This window comes from Cyanistes caeruleus, chromosome Z (genome assembly GCF_971803275.1).
Source record: "Cyanistes caeruleus chromosome Z, bCyaCae1.hap1.1, whole genome shotgun sequence".
Classification (NCBI taxonomy): domain Eukaryota; kingdom Metazoa; phylum Chordata; class Aves; order Passeriformes; family Paridae; genus Cyanistes; species Cyanistes caeruleus.
Genome location: NC_141732.1, coordinates 56493912 through 56514433, shown reverse-complemented (window position 1 = coordinate 56514433; position 20522 = coordinate 56493912). Strand labels below are relative to the sequence as shown.

At 41.5% G+C, this 20522-nt stretch overlaps 1 protein-coding gene across 3 annotated transcripts in view; it reads left to right on the top strand.

Moving 5' to 3' along the window:
- Positions 1-20149, top strand: part of ENC1 (ectodermal-neural cortex 1) — a 41432-nt gene extending 21283 nt beyond the window's left edge. Inside the window, exons 1-3 of one of the 3 annotated variants that reach the window (XM_023943476.2) lie at positions 6352-7238; positions 11801-13614; positions 17043-20149. In XM_023943476.2, the coding sequence (XP_023799244.1) occupies positions 11813-13582 (1770 nt within the window). In that variant the 5' untranslated portion in view covers positions 6352-7238; positions 11801-11812 and the 3' untranslated portion in view covers positions 13583-13614; positions 17043-20149. Of the gene's footprint in view, positions 1-6351; positions 7421-11800; positions 13615-17042 lie in introns of those variants that run through there. The other 2 variants (XM_086866739.1, XM_023943477.2) reach the window with 2 other exon arrangements.
- The last annotated feature ends 373 nt before the right edge of the window (positions 20150-20522 follow it).

Here is a 20522-nt window from a genome sequence, read left to right as displayed (position 1 = left end):
GGCAGAGCTTTGAAGACACGAATCAATAACCAGAGTAAATGCCACACTGACTGTGTTAAGAGACTTTTGAAGCTTTGCCCACACTACAAATTCTTCTAAGTTTAAGCCCTCTGACTTAAGTTGGCTGTAACTAAATCATCCAGATGAACATTTAGAAGAGTTAATAGGCCTTTTTGGCTTATTATTGAATACAGTTCACTTAAGAAATCTGGTTTCCTCATTCTGTTGAACGTATAATTTAAAAGGCTTTGCCTGTTATAATGTGACATTTCTTCACTCTAAAGCTCACGTTTATTTTTAGGAAAAGGTTTTGCTGCAGACCTAGATTCGTTACACTGCACCAACAGTGAATTAATCTTCTAGAAAGGCTTGGTCATTAAAAAGATAAAATAATTCAAACCACCACCATGAAAGATTTTAAATGGTTCTATAATATATGGGCTCCGTGGCAGAATCAAATTCACTGGTTTCCTTTGTGCACAAGAACAATAAGGTGTCGAAGCACATAAACAAGTCTTTTAAAACAAGCAAATGTGTCCTTTTTAGTCCTTCTCATTAAACACACACAGCCTGATGGGGATACTGAGGCTATTTGTGCATTTAATGCCTGAGAAACAACCCCTGCTGTAGGCAACATGTTCAAAAGTTTGATCTAAACCACAGAAATACCAACTCCATAGGACAACATTTCATTTTGTTAAAAAGTTTGGAATCAGATTACTTAGTCCTCTCAACCATCAAACTTCACAGATTAAAACTAGGTGAGTGAGTCTCTTTTAACCTTCTCATGTTCTGCCAAGAGTCTTCTAAAGTGTTCCTTTCTTAAGTGTTCTGAAGTATCTGTAAAAATTCCATTTAAGAACATACAGAATTAATGTGGCCTCAAAACTACTAATAATGCTGTTCCAGATGTTTGTGGTGAATTGCTGAGCAAGAAAATTAATAAAGTCATACTTACACAAACAAGCTTGCTTTAAAATACTTGTCTGGATCTGTCCTAAACCCACTAAAATCAGAGAATTCTGTACTCTCCTTCTCCCTGAAGCAGTGGTCTCCAACAAATCATGTTAAGCTTCCTAATTTCTTATGTATTCTTATCAAACTTTGAAAATTGGAAACAATATACACTCACTTTACAGTTTTCTTTGGTTCTGTGGACTACTTCCCATAACCTTACGGCCTACAGAAGGTTTGTTTGCTCTCGTTTTAGTTTGGTACAGTGGATGATAATAGCATTGAAGCATTGACTATTGACAGGTGAGCAACAATCTGGATTTATACCTAAGATCTTGATCTTCCCTTACATGTATTCATAAGGACAAATGAACTCAGTCTCCTGGGTGCTGAAAAACAGAAGGAGCAAGAAAAGTTTTTCTCTCATGTTTACTCTTATTCACCTGAATAAATCTGATAAGCTTTCTCAGCTAAATATGAGACAGAGTGAGGGCATTTCAGCCCCTATGTGTTGCCTTCTTTTCCTCTGGCACCTGTCTGCGTATAGCTTGTCGTCTTCAGCAGGCCTGAAGAAGTGAGAAGTTTGTTACATTCTGACTTGAGGGCAAAATATAATCTAATGAGTGGAACAGTGAAACAAGTCCTCAAGGTAAAACATTTTGGGTTTTTTTGTGTTTTGAGACAAATATGTCTGTGTTTGCAGACATCAGTGACTCAGAGTTGCACCTCCAAATGAGTGTATGTATTTCCATCTAGAATCCTTGTCAGAAGTTGTTGTCCTTAAATACATTCAATGAAGTCCTTAAATAAAGGACTTTAATACATTTAAGTATTAAAATCCTTAAATACCTTGTATTTCAATGTGTAATGCTAATCAGCAGTGTAAAAATAGCTATTTAGAGGTGCATTACTGTCATTAAAATTCCAAAGCAATTGTTTGAATGAATACATTTTTGTCTTCCTGCTTTTAATACTAACATAAAAGATGAAGACAAAAAAATGTCTCCATCATTTAGGAATCTCTCTAGATGACATGCTGTACCATTTAAGTTATATAGTTTCTTGTTAAAGACTAAACATCTTAGAGAATAACACAATACATACCCCTATTCTCAAAGCCTCAGTAATGTTGGTCAGTTCGGGGTATGCAGGGGGAAAGGTGGTCAGGAGAAACTGGCCTGTGGTCCTTGCAGAAGAGAAAGATGTGGGAACTCCTAAGTTCTTATGACAAGGTTGTTCAGCATGGAGGCTTTTCAGCGTGGCATGGCAAACCCTGAAATAAGGAGCCAGCTTAGCTGTCACCACTGGGGGCCACTGCTACTTAGCAAGAGAGAAGGAAAAGGAAGCTTCGTGGTCTGGTGTCTGCATTACTGGAGACAGCTCCTGTAGAGAGGCAAGAAAATTACTCAGCATGGAGTGGCTTAAGAGATGGGAATAGCCAGCAAAGATATGCACAGGAAACTGAAATCTCCTGACAATCAACATACGACTTTTGCCAATTATCATCATGAGTGATGACAGAAGTGGCAGCTTGTCAACCTTTGCAGTGGTATTCCCGGTCCTGTGCTGATCCACATAGCTTTGGGAAGGGCTTGCATATCAGTAATAAATGGAACCCCTTACTAATCAAACTTGCACAAAAATGGGTCATCATCATCATCACTATCTGCTATGAACAGGAATCACTTGTTAAGGAGGAGAACAGACAATATAGAATAGGTAAAAATGTTTTTATGGCAGAGATTTTGAGGAGTAATTAGAGACCAAGACAAAATGGAAAAAGGTAAGATGGGCAGAGGAATTACATACAAAAGAGAAGTGAGTGGCTTCTCCTTGGAGTCTTGAGACTTTTTTTTTCTCCATACTGCTTATCTTTGTAAGTACATACTGCTGGAAGTACAGATTCTGGACTAGATGCAATAGTCAGGCTTTATAAGGGTTTCTCCTAAGAATCAAGAAATTTCAAAAGGAAATCTTTCTCACTCTGGACATTATTCATATTAATTACATTATTTACACCCAAATTGGTCTTTCTGAAAATCTTTTATACAAAACATATTCATGGAATGGAAACCAAGGCCTGACTTTTCCTGTCTCTTTCCTACAATATTATGGCATAACTCACTGACTTCAAATGGGCTAGTGTTCATATACTTTAAAAGTGACAAGGGACTCACACCTCACAACAATTTACCAGACTGATATTTTGGAGAGGAGCAGTTATTATGTCACATACAACTATATTTGCACCTGTGTGCTGCTGGTTTAGACAGCAGCAGGTATTTTCTCTTCTTTTTGGTCTGAGCTGTCATGACATGAAGGAATGGTATCTAATGGCCAGCCTGACAGAATGTAATCCTTTTGAAAACAAACACACACAGATGAGAAAGGCAGAACTGGGTAAAGAGGGATTTCTCACCCCAGAACTGGTGGACACACTGGTGTAATTGCTGCTAAGAAATACTGAATGTTGACCTCCCCAAACACTTATAGTATGTCTCTAGGACTAAACAAGCACTATAATGCATTGTGCTGTTTCCATGCAAATCTCTGTTTGCAGACCAGCCTGGAGAAGCACATCAAAGGCAAACGATAAGAAAAGCAGGTGTGGGTCACTTAGGGGTGTTCCAGGCCCCATCCCCCTGGGAGGGCTCTGGCACTAGTACTGCTATTGTACATTGTTAATTAAATCATTCTAATTAATTCATTCAAAGTGTAAATTAGGAAGGAAAGAAGATAAATTACACTAATACATTTAACCCCCATGCTGTTTATTTAGCAGTTGAACAAAATAATGTGGTTAAAAAGAGTCTAACAAGGCAAAAGCCCAAGACACAGCTGTTTAATAGCATTAAAAATGAGATCTCAGACTGTGCTGCAGGCACATATTGCCTGTTTGCATTTGAAAGGCTTGCCAAGATAGTACTGGCAAACCCTGCTAGTTTAGATGCAGCTGATACTAACTAAACAAAATAAAATACATATTTCCATCTCCCAAGTGAAATAATCTCCTCTGGTAAATGGATTATTTTACCAGTACAGCTCTGCCCATGTAAGTATTCTTGCTGGTGCTGCTAGGGTAATCTGGGAGATCTTTTAGCTGCATAGCTATGCCTGCAAAACATTTAAGTGTCAATAAAGCCATATGATAAAGTTTGCTATACATTCAAGGTTCCAAGAGCTTGTCTCAACACAGAAGCCAAACCCATTTAAATACAGAGCAAGGTGAAATAATTTAGTTAAAACAGCAGTGTTCTCTGCATAGCAAGCAAGCTGGATTTCAAATGAATGAAGATTTTCCTCTGCCAATGTTTTTGGAGTCAAATGTGGCACTTTAAATTCTAGAGATTAAAATGAAAATATTTAGGGGTTTATACTGACATACTCATTCTTTTAGGCTTCTTCTTAAAAACAAACAAAAAAACAACAAAACCAACCCTAAGAGATTATCAATTTCACATGACTCTAGAAGCTGAGGCTTTGAGAAAAGGCCCAATTATCTTGTGATTTGTGATAAAATCATGATATTTAGCAACATTGCAAAGATCCTATCTATCCTGGCATACTAATACTAGGAGAAACATGTTTCAACTAGTTCAGCGGGCATGTTCAACTATGTCCTGGAATAGCCTCGGCCAGCTTTGTTTTCAGCAATGTCAAAATACAGATTGGCCCATCTACAAAACTGGCTTAACCAGAATAGTGCTTAACTGTGATCTGACTTAGTTCTCAGACCAACATAAGCCAGGCCAAAGATTTGCTTGGACCAAGTTAATTTCCTGAGTGTTTTTTCCATGCTAGCAAAACAAGCATTCTTACTCTAAATGTGCTATAAGCTGTATTCAGACAAACCTATCTACAAACTCCTGTGCAGAAAGAAGAAACACTTTGGGTGTTTTGTCACTTAAACATAAATAAGAGCTCAATTGGGCACATCCAAAAGAACAACTGCTGTTTGTAAGCATGGACTGCGAAGCTCCTTTTTCTTTTCCTTCTCTCTCTGCTTTCAACCAGTACCACTGCTTTACACACACAGAAGGATCTGTCTGGCTGTGTACTTGTTTCCCCAACAGATGACTTAAAGCTTCATCCAATCATTCTGCCCCGATTAACTTCAACAGGTTCCTCAATTCATGGAAAAAAAGGAAGATCAGTACTTCATCTGGTCATTTGCTTACAGGATTATTGCCCCATTTTTTTCATGCAGGGTGCTGCCCAAATCTGCATGCTGTGGGCATATTTGTAAATAACATATGTTGTCCTCTCTGTGGATCTCGTTTTTCACTGACCATTCCTTACAGCTATAGCTCAGATGTTGCTAAGCAATAGATATGTAACATTATTCTATCCTTTTGGCTTATCACTCATAGTGATAAATAACTATGCCTGTTCAAAGATTTTCCTAACTGTATGAAGTAATGTGTCCCTGTGTTTTAAGTTGCATAGAATGAGATGATCTGATTTTCTGGCACCAGATTGTGGAAGATTCACCATAATGGACAGGATTTGGGTGGAATCTCTGCAGGTTCAGTTGGGCGGAAATGTGGAAAAAATCAAGGCATTTTACGTTTATGTTACGATGAAAGGAAAAACCTGGACTTGTAAGATGGACAATACATGTGCAACAAAGTTTGAACGTTTACAGTCTAATCCAAAATCCTCTACAGGTACATGACTCAAGTGAACATTAATGCCCATGAGTACCCCTTGTGCAAGGTTGTTTACAATAGCTTCGCACACCTAAACAACTTTGAAACATTCTTTATTACATACAGATGTGCAACATTTTTAGACCATGCAATACTTCATGTTGTAATAAAACAATATTGTGAAAATAAATAATCTATGAAACAAATTACTCTTTCATCTGCTCCCTGTTCAGCTATGCTCTCCAGGCTTGCATATGCCCACAGGCTGTCTGGAATTACAGATGTGGCCTGCTGTACACTAAGTGTGTGCGCTAATCTGCAGACTCTGGAGTCCAGCAACACAAATACAAATAACCCTCTGGATGTTAGCAAATTGCTTGCAGGGCATTCTTTTTTTCAACAGAAGTTTGGGTGACACTTCATTATGAAGAATAAGCAAATTCTCCAAAGTGTTATATTCAAAAACAAGCTACCTGCTGGTTCAAATAATTGTTCTTATCTTCCTTAAAGCCTCTCTAGACTAATACCATTGCTTTAAGTGCTATTAGCAACTAGTAAACTAGCGATATGTGCAATGTTTAGTACGGTACCTTGTTTTTCTTGTACAGAGCCACACAATACCACTTATATAAACACTGTTGTTGTGTCTATTGTTTTGTTTATTGTTGAAATCGGCCTTTTGCACAAATGCGTTTTTCACATACTTTCTTAACTGGGAAATAATTAAAGCCAGGCTTCCCTTTGTGCTGCGGGAGCTCTCCACTGGGCAGCTATGAAACGGCAGCTCTGTCAAGGCCTCCCGAGAGCGCAGCGGCCGCACGGCCCGCGGTAGCTCCGCGGCACCGCCCCGCCGCGGGAGGAGCAGCGCTCGGCGGCGGGCTCACAGCCCGCGATGCCCGGGCTCCTCCGCGCTCTCCCGGCCGCTCCCAGGGCGCCCAGGAGGAGCTTCCCGCCGTCTGCCTTGCTCGGTCTTCGCACCCAACGGGACACGCCAGGAGGTCCGGGACCCCTCCCGGCCGAGCGGCTCTCCCCATCCCGCGCGGCTGTTTTGGTGTCCGCGCACCCCTTGTTCATTCGGAGCGCGGTGCAGGAGCTCGTACAGCGAGTGGCTGCTCCGCCCAGCCCCCCGGGGCCCCCACGCCGCCCCGGTCCGGGTGCGGGGCAGCGTAGGAAGGGCAGGAAGGAGCGGACATCCAGCAGTCCCCGTCCGGGGCGACGCGAGTCCCCGACTACACCTTCCCTGCCGCCGGCCGGGACGGCAACTGCGAGCTCGCTGCCCTCATCCTGCCGTCCCTCCCCCGCCTGTCACTCACAGGCTTTGCATAAAGCCTCCCCCCGCCCCCCAGCCCATATACCCTTTCTCCGCTCCGGCGCCGGGGCAGAGCTGCGGCCGGCGTGCCAGCGGTAGCAGCAGCCGCTCTTTGCCTTTCTTCTGTCCCTCTTCCCTACCTCCCGCCCTCCTTCCGCGACCCGCCTCCCGCCTGTGGCACCAGCTCCGCCCGGCGCTGCGCGGCTCTGGGCGCTGCTGCTCGCCCGCCGCGTCCCGGCACCGCCGAACCGGCTCAGCCCAGCTCCTCTCCCATGCGCGGCGCTGAGTCGCCCAGAGACCTCCGCGCTCGCCCGGGAGCCGCTGCTGTAAGTTGGTGCCGCCGAGCCGCTGCAGCTCCCGGCACGGAGGGGAGGCGGGCGGGCAGCGGCGGAGCAGAGCTGGCGGGCAGAGCTGCCGCCGCGCAGCTTCTCCGGCTGGAGTCGGGCTGCCTTGTTAGTCCCCAGCACAGGCGGAGCCCGGCTCTCCTCTGCCCTGTCTGGAACGCCAGGTACCAGCGGGGCACTGGTGGGTAGGCATTCGCGATGGTTTTCTGTCTGCTGTACTCGGCTGCCCTTGGAAAGCGTCGGCTCTATTAGAGAAGCTGCTAGCTTCCCCGGTGGACTTCAGCTTCCTGCCTGGGGTCCCGGGCGGTCCGGAGCATCCCTCAGCGGGCGTGAGGCAGGGCAGGGAATGAGCGAGCGCCTCTTTTCTCCCTCAGCTGGCTGCGGCGCTGCTCTCCCTGCGCCGCTACAGAAACTTTTGCACGTGGTTATTGCTCTATAAAGGAAACCAAATGCATTTTCGCTTCTCGCACTGGTTTTTATATCAGTCTGGGAAAAATCTCTGTAAATTTCTTCCCAGAGATGGAGTTATCTAGGCGTTTTGATGGGGCGAACTGAGGGGAATTTAGAGTTGCGTTTCTTTGTTTGCGTGTGGTGAGCTGCAGTGCATTCCTAGCAGGAGCAGCGTGTTCTGCTTTCTGTCTCGCTGTAGGTCCTAGGCAGACACTGAGTTTGAAGACTTCAGGCAGTGTCACGGTTTGCCTCTGCCGCACTGATAGAGCATCGGTGCAGATTTAGCAATTGAAAGCGGTGTTAGTTACATCGATGGGATGATTAGTAGATTTCCTCTGTTTCAGCTGTTCCACCGATTCTAAGAAAAACGCAACCACCACTGTGTAATTACACAGTCGTATTAAAATAAGCATGCATCAGGGATGTGTCAGTAATTTGAAAATACTTCATTTTTAATTTGATTTAGGCTGAAACCTGCATGCTATAGAACTGTTAAGTAGGACAAGGAGCCTGTTGTTTAGTCTTAAAGAATGTTTACTTCTGGGCTGCTGTGACAAGTAGCCTGTTGAAGTGTAATTATAAATCAAAGTCTTGGTTCAACCTCTGTTCCTAGATAAAATCTGTATCTGTAATTTACTGACCACTTCTTGTCTTTTACATACAAATACTATTTCTGAGGAAAAAAATGCCTGAAGGGAATTGGCTAATATTATTCAAGATGAACACTTGATCACTGACTGCAAATTACCTCTGCTGAACTATTTGAGGTTTGCATAATTTCCAGCACCCAACAGAGAAATTGGAGATGTCATTTTTGCATTTTAATATTCTTGCAAGATTTTGGATTGACCTAATTGCCAGAGACTCAGGAAGGGTATTTACAGAAACACTGCCTTTTAGTGAATGATCATACGTTCTTTCTAAGGGTTTTCAGCTGGTGGGCAAACTCATCTCAGTGCCACACTGGAGGAAAAAGATGTATCTAGATATGTATCTTTGTTCTCTTTGGGGAAATATGTTGGCTTATCTTAAATGTGAATTGGCATATTTTGAATTCCTCTCAGTAGATGACATTGTGATGATAAAGGCAATCTTATGGGAACAGTTCAAGACCAGCATGTATGAAATCTACTTCTCACCTAGAGACAGTCTTCTGTTATAGTAGGGTGAAATGCTGAGTGCCTTATTCAGTAGCTGATTGAGAAGGGTTTTTATACAAATTTGTAAGTTTTTTTTTAAAGTGGTATTTGTTACTATGACTGTGGGTGGGCTTTGAGTAACAGACAGTGATCTGTTCCTCCCCTCTGCATGTGGTCTGTAGTTCACTAGCCTCTACTGTATGCATAACTGCAGGGTGGTTTTTTTCTGTTTGCCTCTATTTTGTTGTGGTTATGGGCTCATTCTGAATGGTGCTGAACAAGCGTTGCTCATGGGAGTACACAGCCTGGTGGAAGATCTAAATGCCTGCATTTGCAGCCTCTGATGTGAACTTTACCTGCCCTATTTCTGAACCCTGTGTGCATTATGAAAGAAAGTTTTCAGTATGCTCTTAATTCTCCTAATATATGGGGGGAAAAAAAGAGAATCTGTGTTTTCATAAAGATCCTGATATGCCTAGCCTGTGATGTCTACACACACATTGAGTTAACTGGAATGGAGGGTGGAAGGCAGTGAGCATATTCAGATACTGGTTATTCTGTTGTCTCTGATCAGTGGGGTGTTGAGCTCTCATCTTGCTCCCTGGTGAGGAATATTGAAAGAGTAAATCCTCTGTGTGGGGAAAACCTACCTAAAGGGATCCAGTAAATACTTTGCCTTGCATATAACAGCATTTAAAACAGTAAGGTGCCTGGAAAAGTTAGGAAAATATAACAGTAAAGTGTTCAGCTTCCTATCTGTGTCTTCAAACTGCTTGTATACTAATATTTCAGGCCATGACCTTTCTGTAATCCTTCAGTTCCAGGAGATTTCAACCTGTAAATGGTCAGTATCTTATTTTTGGCTATAGGTTAAGTGGGTTATTTTAGTCTGAGATTAGTGCTCAAGATCCTCAAATGCCATCTGGGTATTTTTTTGCCAGACAATACAACTTCATTAATGGTCATTTAATTTTCCTTTAAAAGAGTTTGTGTTTTGAAGACATACCAGCTGCCTTAAGTTGTTCTGTGCATTTAATAGGTTGGTCTAGCATTGGTATGATCCCTTTTTAAGCTGTGTCATGGTAGAGTGAGACAGATACTCTGCCTTGTAGCTCTGATGTGTATTACTCCTTTCTGTTTTGGAAGACTTTGGATTGTGCAAATATACATTACTTTTCAAACGCAGTTAAATTTCATCATGCAAATTTTGTTTCATATTAAAGGAAATGAGCTATGGTATTTTACAGTAAGGTGTCTCTATTCCTTACTTTAAGCTGGGTTTAAGGGCTCTTTTTTCCTGTAACTGAAGGGAAAGGTGTATCACAAACTTGCTGTTGTTCAGTATAGTGAATCAATTATATTAGCACAGATAGTGGTACTGGCTGTGCTGCACTTAGACTGCAGGTGTTGCATGTCCCATAAACACAGATTGCTTGTTCTGAAATGGGGACTGCTGTCCATGTGGTTTTGATTTTGTCAATGTTTCTGGTCATATGAATCTAGAAAAATGCATGTATTAAAAAAATGCTATTTTTGAGGCTTGTAAAGCTCTTGTATTATCTTGAAGCATGAAATGTGGAAACAAAATTCTACAATTCTGTGCTGCTTAAAGATGCTCAACTATACAAAAATGTCTGTGTGAGAACAAAGTATATCCACATTAAAAACCTTCACAACTGGCCCCAGATCATGCTCTGATTTAGGACATTGCATGCTTTCCAGGTAGATCTTTTGGCCAGTTCCTTATTTGAAGGTGCAGTAAAAGGTCCTCTGGACATGCAAATGGCATAATAATTAGGCAAGTTTGGTTCTTGGCTTTCTCTGCTTTTTCTCTGCAGTTTGAAGAGACAGAAGTGAGATTATCCCAGTATCAGCCACAGCTTGCACTGAGTTATTTGTTCCATCTCCTACTATTTGTGCTGTGATTTTTTGGCCATTAGTTTTATATTGCTACCAATATTCCTCCCTTACCCTGTACCCATACTATTTTGACTTGACCCTTAGTTAAATCTGGAAACTTGCTGCTTTAATTGTACATAGACCTGCATATCATGGCAGGTAACAGTAATATTCACCTCTAAACAGGATCTGAGTAGCGTTTTCTTTGTTAGGAATAGGGCCTATTCCTGTTCTGTTTTATGCCTCCTCAGAACTTCAGAATGAACTAATGGCTTAAGCTCTGAGAACCTGACTCTCTAGGTGGTTTTGGAGGCAGTGACTCTGTGACTTTGGCAGGTAGTCAAAATACGTTTTTATTTTGACCCTGCCTATATATATGCTATATCACAATTGCAAGCAGACACTGAATTCTGTGGATATGGAATAAAGCTGGAACTGTAGCATTTACTAATATTTTTTTTTTTTTTTTACAATTAAACAGGTCTAAATGTATGGTTGATACCAGCATTTTATTTTAAAGTTTGGGTCTTTCCCTTTTTTCATTTTGTGCTGTTGCATATGGAATCACTATACCAAAGGGAAACTTCCTAATGGGATTAGTAGGTTTTTGTTCCCTATGCAGCTTTTGACATTCCTTAGGTATTCTGTCTGGTAACTCTTCCTGCTATGATTCAGTACAGGAGAATGTTTCAAGCGTGTGCATGTGTATGTATGTAATGAATCAGCTGGTCTGGGTTGGGGAAGGGTGAGAAAATCAGTCCTGGTTAATTTTCTTTCTCCAACTTACTTGCTTACTCTATTGCTATGAAAGTTGGAGATCAGGTTTCCCAGGATAAACCTGCTCTTGGGCAACAAATTTAGACTATGTCATTTATGAATCTCATCTTACAAAAAAGTAAACGCATGCTGAAGGTAGATGTAATTCTCTGTCCACTCAGCTGTAAATTAAGGCTTTTTCTCCCCCATCCTATAGTAAATAATAGACACACTTTTTGATATGTAAAACTAATAATGTTTTTGATTTTTATTTATATTAAATTTTTTCTTTGCTTATAGGTGTGAAAGAAAATGTCGGTCAGCATGCATGAAAATCGCAAGTCTAGGGCCAGTACTGGCTCCATAAACATATACTTGTTCCACAAGTCATCCTATGCTGATAGTGTCCTTACTCACCTAAACCTCCTGCGTCAGCAGCGTCTCTTTACAGATGTACTTCTCCATGCTGGAAACAGGTCATTCCCCTGCCACAGAGCAGTTCTAGCTGCTTGTAGCCGCTATTTCGAAGCAATGTTCAGTGGAGGACTGAAAGAGAGCCAGGACAGTGAAGTCAACTTTCACAATTCTATTCACCCAGAAGTCCTGGAGCTTCTTCTGGACTATGCATATTCCTCCAGAGTTATTATCAATGAGGAAAATGCAGAGTCGCTGCTGGAGGCTGGTGACATGCTGGAGTTCCAGGACATTCGAGATGCTTGTGCAGAATTTCTGGAGAAAAACCTTCATCCCACCAACTGTCTTGGTATGTTGCTGCTGTCGGATGCTCACCAGTGTACCAAGCTGTATGAGCTCTCTTGGAGGATGTGCCTTAGCAACTTCCAGAGTATCAGTAAAAGTGAAGACTTCCTCCAGCTGCCAAAAGACATGGTAGTGCAACTCCTTTCCAGTGAAGAATTAGAAACTGAAGATGAAAGGCTGGTATATGAATCAGCTATCAACTGGGTCAACTATGACCTGAATAAGCGTCACTGTTACCTGCCAGAACTCCTGCAGACAGTGAGACTGGCCCTTTTGCCAGCCATATACCTTATGGAGAATGTGGCCATGGAAGAACTTATCACCAAGCAAAGGAAAAGCAAGGAGATTGTAGAAGAATCAATAAGATGCAAGTTGAAGATCTTACAGAATGATGGCGTGGTTACCAGCTTGTGTGCCAGACCACGAAAAACTGGCCATTCCCTTTTTCTTTTGGGTGGCCAAACCTTTATGTGTGACAAGCTGTATTTGGTGGATCAAAAGGCAAAGGAGATCATTCCAAAGGCTGACATTCCAAGCCCACGGAAAGAGTTCAGTGCTTGTGCCATAGGCTGCAAAGTGTATATCACTGGGGGACGAGGATCAGAAAATGGAGTCTCCAAAGATGTGTGGGTGTACGACACCCTTCATGAGGAGTGGTCGAAGGCTGCTCCCATGCTGGTAGCTAGGTTTGGCCACGGCTCTGCCGAACTTAAGCACTGTTTGTATGTAGTAGGAGGGCACACTGCAGCAACTGGCTGCCTTCCAGCTTCCCCTTCAGTTTCCTTAAAGCAAGTAGAACAGTATGACCCCGTGACCAACAAATGGACCATGGTTGCCCCACTGCGAGAGGGAGTAAGCAATGCAGCTGTAGTCAGTGCAAAGCTGAAGCTGTTTGCTTTTGGTGGTACCAGTGTTAGTCATGACAAGCTGCCCAAAGTCCAGTGCTACGATCAGTGTGAAAACAGATGGACAGTACCAGCCACCTGCCCGCAGCCCTGGCGCTACACAGCTGCAGCTGTTCTGGGAAACCAGATTTTTATTATGGGTGGAGATACTGAATTCTCTGCGTGCTCTGCTTATAAGTTCAACAGTGAGGCATACCAGTGGACTAAGGTGGGAGATGTGACAGCAAAGCGAATGAGCTGCCATGCAGTGGCATCTGGAAACAAATTGTATGTGGTTGGAGGCTACTTTGGCATTCAGAGGTGCAAAACATTGGACTGCTACGATCCCACGTTGGATGTATGGAACAGCATAACAACTGTGCCCTATTCATTAATTCCCACGGCATTTGTCAGCACATGGAAGCACCTGCCCTCCTAATTGTGTGCACATTGGCAATTGCAAGTTACCAGGTAAGAAATAACACTTCAGAATTTCACTGTAATAATGCTTTTCAAAAAACTTTTCAGCAGCAGCTCTGAGGGGGGGTGAGTATGTTTGATGCAATTTTACATCTGGATCACCTGAGACACATTCACAGGCTACTGCAGGCCAGGCACCATGTCTGTGACAATGCCAGATCCTGGAAGTAGTTTGCAAGATATCTTGCACCCACTTTTACAAGGCCTTTTCCTGCATGCTTCAGATATAAAGGACTGAGCAAAAATAACATTTTCAACTTGTGGGGAAATGCAGATCATCTTTTGGAAATTGACTCTGGCTCTTAAGTACTAAATGCATGCTAAACAAAGGTTCTAGTGCCATTTTTCTGATGACTGAGACTGATAACTCTGCATCCAGTAACAGTACCCAAAAAAGATACAGTAAATTCTGATCTGAAGCCTGATATTGAATTCACTTGAATTTCCATGTAGACAGCCTTTAGAGAAAGCTGCTGTCTTATGACAGGTGTTTTACAGGGAATTCAGGCCTAATTTTCAATCTCAGCTAGACAGCATGTTAGCATCTGCATGGACTGTGGTTGAATTTTCTCCACTGTTACACATCAAAATACAGATTTTTCAAAATATTTATGCTTATATATGTTGAACTAGGAATAGTGTCAGGAAGATATGTAATTAATATTGCACCCTGAAATAATTACTGGTCTATAGCACACACTGTTCCAAAACAATTTAATTATACATAATGGGCCAGGCTCTTACCAGGTGCAACTTCAGCATTGTATCTTCTCATAAGCAAGTCTGAATTTGGTCTTGCTAGATTGGTTGCTCTGCATTTCTTATTTTTGGGAAGAGGGGAGAAGACTTTTGCTATTAATCTGTGTATTTTGCAACAAACCTGGCAGATTCCCATTTCTGTTGTGTTGTTTTGATTCCCGACTTCCTCTTTGTGGCTTCAGTACAAAATCAGTTACTGCCAGCCAAATAAATATAGTGATGTCCTTGACCCTAAATAATCAATGCCCTGTGAATGGTGATTTCTTTTTGGATTTGAGCAGTGTATATTGTACCTATGAAGGTGGGCAGGTTATAAGAAAAAGGCAAGTAAATACAGTTACAGTGATTAAACAAACTAAGCATGTACCTCTGGGTTACCTAAAAGTTCAGATGGAAGACGTTCTCCAGAATATAGGAAGAAGAACTTATGTATAAAGACTTCTGTAGCTTCTTCTCTTTGGGACACATCGCTGGGGATGTTTTTTGGTATTTTTTGCAGCAGTAGACATTTTCCTGACTTGCAGTAAATGCAGACCCCAAAGATCTTTGAAACAATGTAGACAGTGCAAACACTCTTGTAGTTGCCTTTCATTTGACTGGGAGTTTTGATTGAGTAAAGAGTACAAGGTTGGGCCCATGCAAAGCAGCAGCTCAGCTTTGAAATCTAGTGTGAAACTGGGCCGTGTTGTGGCCATGGCCACGATGCTCTTCTCTCAGGTGGTTGTTTGTCTTGAAAACACTACTTCTCTCCCTGCTTTTTTTTCCCAGACTTCTTCAGAAAGCACAGCAAATCCTAGAGACATACCAGGTCCTGGTTACTGGCAGTAATAGCCTCCACAACAGCAAATGAAAGCCCTTATTTCTGTGTGTTAGCTTCCTCCCTAGCTGGGAACTACACCTGAATATCTTCAGTTAATTTGTATTATTACTGACTTTATGCGGTTCTCAGTGTTATCAGAACAGCAGCATTGAATGCCCAGACTCAGGTTTGTGCCAAGAAAAATATTGACTTATTCTTCTGAGTCTGACTTAATTGTTCTGGAGTTTACAGTGCATGAGGGAGTGTTTTATTTTTGAAAAACAGTTTTCTGAATATAACGGTGCTAAAAGCTTCCTTTTACTCTGGAATATCTTGTTAAAAGCCGGTATTTTATCTTCACTAACACACAAGATAACTGGCTTAACTAGCACAGAAGATAACTGAATGTGGCTATAGACTGAAATCTCTCCTGTGCTGTGTGCTCATCCAGCAAGTAGGTTGTTTTGGTTTTTTTTCTACTGACTCCTGCTGCTTTGTCAGTGGGTGGGAGGGCCAAAAAGGAAATTACTTGTGATTACTCTGTTTTCTTGGCGTTGTGTGGCCCCAGTCTGACAGCTTTTAGGAAGACTTCAGTCTGCTTTGTCTTGTTCCTCAAACTTAGGAGTTTTGAGTCAGGCTTTTCCCCCTCTGTTTTGGAACTGTTTATAGCTTTTTTTAAAGTTCATCCCACAACAAGAAACACCATTTTGACTTCAGTGTTGATAGTTTGTTTTGATGGGAAGAATGTCATGGTATGCTGAAGAATAGACTAATCAACACTGAGTAGACCCTTTTTTAGACATAAAAAAATAGCCCACACTTGTAAAAACACTATGGGCTGTTACGTAGGCTGATTTTTTTCCTGTGAATGTTCTCTGTTGTTCTTAGACAACACAGCCTGAGAGAGATGTGGTGTGCTCAAAGGATCTGTGAGTGCACTAGAGCTCATTTGCATTGTAATGAAGTAGGATTTGCCTTCTAAAATTCTAGCAGTGCTGTCAGAAATTATTGTGATAAACTGATGATGGTTTGGAAGCTGGAATTTTGATAACAGCTTCACAGTGAAAAAGCAAAGCACAATCTCAGCATCCAAAGGCTGAGTTTTTCATTGAATAATTGATTTTATGAAGGACTCTAGGATGGATTTATTCATGGATGGTATATTGCTGTGTAAAAAGAAATTAAGCAGAATTCTGCTTAAGTGGAGAGTAGCTGTATTTTAAGTAAGGGAATTCTATGGCACTCTTTCTGTTGTAAGTTCAATTCAGAATTTGTTAAGGTGACCAGAGATACTGGAGCAAGACACCTTCAACTTTCCTTTCTGCTTTGCTCCAACCAGAGGCATGTTTAGGCTGAGGTATAGAAAAAATTCTGCACTGAGTATTTATGTGGATTTTTGTGAAGGAGAAGTTACAAAAGGTTGTTTGCTTAAAAGATGTCCACAAACTTTTAAGATTTTGGTGGAACATAAAAATGTGGAAGTATGCAGGATAAAGAGTCCATCACTTTGAACTTTGTCAGGCCACTTTGATTTAGGTTTAATGTGACTGAACTTATAGCCAAAAAATTAGCCTTTTTGCTGTCAATTGGATGGTTTGCAGAGTAAGGTTAATAAAATAATAAAGTCACAATCTGACCCTAAATAATTATGTTCTTGACTGATTTATATGTTAGTAGTTGGGTATTGCACAAGAACCTTGAGGTTCAGGGCGGGCAGGGAGGCCCATCAACTGAGTTGTATCCTAAGCCTAGCTTTTAGGTTTTCTTTCACATCTAACAAAGACCTTGCGGTATATTGTTGCAGCAAAACCTTTAAAGTAATTTCTCTCTCCTTTCCCTCCACCTCTTCCCATGCTTTTAGTGTACTCTTTTATTTGGAGAAGAGAATTGGAACCTCAGACCTGGAGACGTTTTAATGAAGAAAAATTGTTAAGCATCTTTTGCATTTGAAGAAGATCATCTGCACCTTGTAAATTATCCAACCTAGACATGAAGGAATGGGAGAAGAAACCACTGTCTTCGGTGCTTCAACACGTGGTTTAAATATGAATGGACAAACCTGAGATTTGGTCCTTGTGCTAGTAATTGTGGATTAATGCCAATGTTAATCAGTCCTTCAAAGATGAGAAAACAGAGACAGAACTTCTCTTAGCTGTGCACCACACAGCACTTAATTTCCATGGACCCCACTGTTTTTATGTGAAATTTGAAATGGTTGTCATCTCTCTTTGTGGTGGTTTGAAGTGCCAGCACCAGCTGCAGGGGAAGCAGGCCAGATCTGAAACAGCAAGATGCTGCTGTGAATGAAGATACAGCAGCATTGCTGCTGAACTCTGCTGACTGGAGTGTGCTTGCCTGTGGGCAGTGCCTTCAGCATCTGTTACACCATGTTGCATTGTCCTGTGTGCAGTAAGTGACCTTCTGCTTCATAAGGACCAGTCCAGTGGTGAAATGTTTTTGCAACAATGGGGAACAAACATTACATCCCCAAAATGCTCATTGTTCCTGTTCTTCCCTGTATTTATATTTCAGTCTGTCCCTTTCCTATTATGTTACTTGTTGTAGATATAGTTATTTATTGTTCAGTGCTTGCATGCTGAAACAATGCCTGCAATTGTCTTCATGTTGCAAGGGCTTGTGTGAATTGTATGTTTTGCACATATTGTGATTGCTGACTTGCTCTGCTGCACAAAGAAAGAAAACTATTGGGTAACAGTTGGAGGTGGGAGGGAGGAGTGGCTTCCCAGTCGGAAATGGAAGGATTACAAGACAGGATTTTAAATTATACATGTACTAAAGGAAGAAGCCATGGAGGTCACTTTCTCGGGCCACCAGCTCCCCAGGTTGCATGTGGTGTGTCTTGTAGATGGTGTCCTTGCAACATTTCATTTGTTGGTCATGCCTTTCAATTTCTAACCTGGAAATAGCCAAAGTCTCTTGCAACACTTGCTTTGTGCAGCTTCCCGATTGCAACGCAAATACTGTGGAAGAGCTTCTGGATACCAAGCCCAGATGAAGTCATTGTCCAAGCTTATTTATTTATTTATTGGGTTGGAGGAGGGTTACGTACAACATAGCCACATTGTCCTGAAGGAGTGGAGAACGGTGATTCAAGAATAAAAACAAAAAAAACCTCAACATAGGTTAATGATGAAGTCTTAAGGGAGAAAAAAAAAAAAAAAGAAGAAAGAGCAGCAATTTTGCACTGACTGGATTGCCTCATTCATCTGGATCTCAGATCATCTGAGTGGCCAGATGTCAAAGACCCAAGTGCTCTAGAAAAATTCTTATGGGGATAGAAAATGAATTTCAAACCTCTTATCTTGAAAAAAAAAACAAAAAAAAGCCCTCAAACTCTGCTGCTTTTTATTTTTGTTATCCAGGTGTGTCTTTAATCACTTGGTTGCTCAGAAGTCTCAGATAATCCTGAGAAACCAAACTTTGATATTTAAATAAAATTGTTACTTATTATTCTGGTCTTTGGACATAGATGAAGCTACTCTTTTTCTTAGGAATTTCAGAAGCTTGTGTTTCACAGGTACTTTCTTTGCCATATCCTGTCATGAAGCTGGTATTGTATTGTGTTTTTTCTTAAATGTTTCTAGAGCCCAATTTAACTGGCACATTCAGTAACATGGTTGGTGTGTGCTGTGGTATAAGTAAACAGCTGCATGTCTGCATGCAAAACAAAAATACATGTGATGCTTGCCTTTCTTTGTGACAGTGATGTAGCTGTATTTGTGAAAGCTTTGTCATCTGAAAGTGTTTACACTGGTCACTGGAAGTTTCTCTGCGCTGCCTTACATTTGATTTGCTGTTTGGAGTAGACTCTTTACATTTCAGAAATAAAGTATTTGGAGTTCTGTGAGTACTGAGAGAACATTGATTAATCAGCAGTCATTTGCAGTTTTTAAAAGGGTGAGTTCCAGCTAGATGTGGTAAAATTATAGTTCCACTGATGAAACTGATTCCTTGAAGTGGTAGAGTAAAAAAGTATTTAAACTCAAAGCTTCTCTATCCTGGCCCCCCTTTAGATGACCTTTAGCACTAGGAAAACAGATTAGGATAGGTCTCCTTTCTATATCCCTGTAGCTGCACAGGTTGCCATGTTGAAGCAAACAGCCTTGAATTTTTGTTGCCTTTCATCTTGTGGATCACGCTCAGGAGTGTGAAGGGAGCCATAAAATCAGACTTCCTGTGTTTTGCATGTCCTCTCCCCAGGCACTAGCAATTACATAAGGTACAAGGAAGTAAAGAACTGGGTCTCCAGGGGCCCCTGTGTTTGAATAAGGACATGTAGCTTTGAGATCTGTGTTCTCTGACAAGCTGATCAGAGTCCAGAGGTGAAGCTGCCTTGCATCTGACTATTTAGCTTATGAAATGTTTTGTAGCACCATGCAGCTGCCAAAAGTGGGATGAATTTTCTGCAGCTGTTTCCAAACTTGTGGTCTGCTTTCAAGTCCTCAATTAATTCCTGTGTGTAGGCTGAAGGAAACTGAAGTCAGGGTGGGCCTCTGGCTCTGCAGGGAATACTCTTGCTCGACGAATTGTTGTGGGAATCCTGGCTAGCTACTTGACCATTTCAGTCCTGTGAAACACCCCAGATGTAGAAGCAAATGCAGTTCACAGCAGAGTGCACACAAAAACCCTGGCATAAGATTGGAAGGTTCCTCTTTTTTTGCAGGCTGGTTACTGTAGAAACATGTAACAAAGGACATCCTTCCTCTTCTGGTATAATTGTGCAGCCCCTTTTCTATATGTCTGACACCTGTCTGAATAAGAGTGATTAGAACAGAATAATCCCATTCTTGGCCATTGAAGATGTGGTTCATGTGCTAAAAGAAAACTACAAGTAGTAGAAGTAAAACTGTCTATGTTGTTTGCTACTATGTCTTAAGATTTTGTAAAACTCACTTTTTTCACAATGTGAAACTGAAGGTCAATAAATTAATAGATATTTCCTCTCCATGGAATGTTTATTTGAAGTGTTGTCTCTTCCTCCCCTCTTTCCTCACCCTTAAATGCTTTGAATCCTTTATAATGCCCTTTTTTTATGTCCTCTTAAAAGAAGCACATCAGCAACATGCAATTAAATGCTTTGGTTTAAGCTTCTGCTTCAGCTGCGCTTTCCTTCCCTTTGTTCTCTTCTGCTGCTCTTACTATGATCTCTATCTCAAAGTTCAGCAGTTAAAACTCAGAGAGCCTCAAAACATTTAAGAACAGGAAATGCAAGTTTGTTGGTGCTTGCAGTACAGTTTAGTTAGTGCCTGATACCACTTGGAAGTGGAATTAGGCATCTTGAATCCATTCTAATTATTCTCAAGTCAGAAAATGCTGGCTG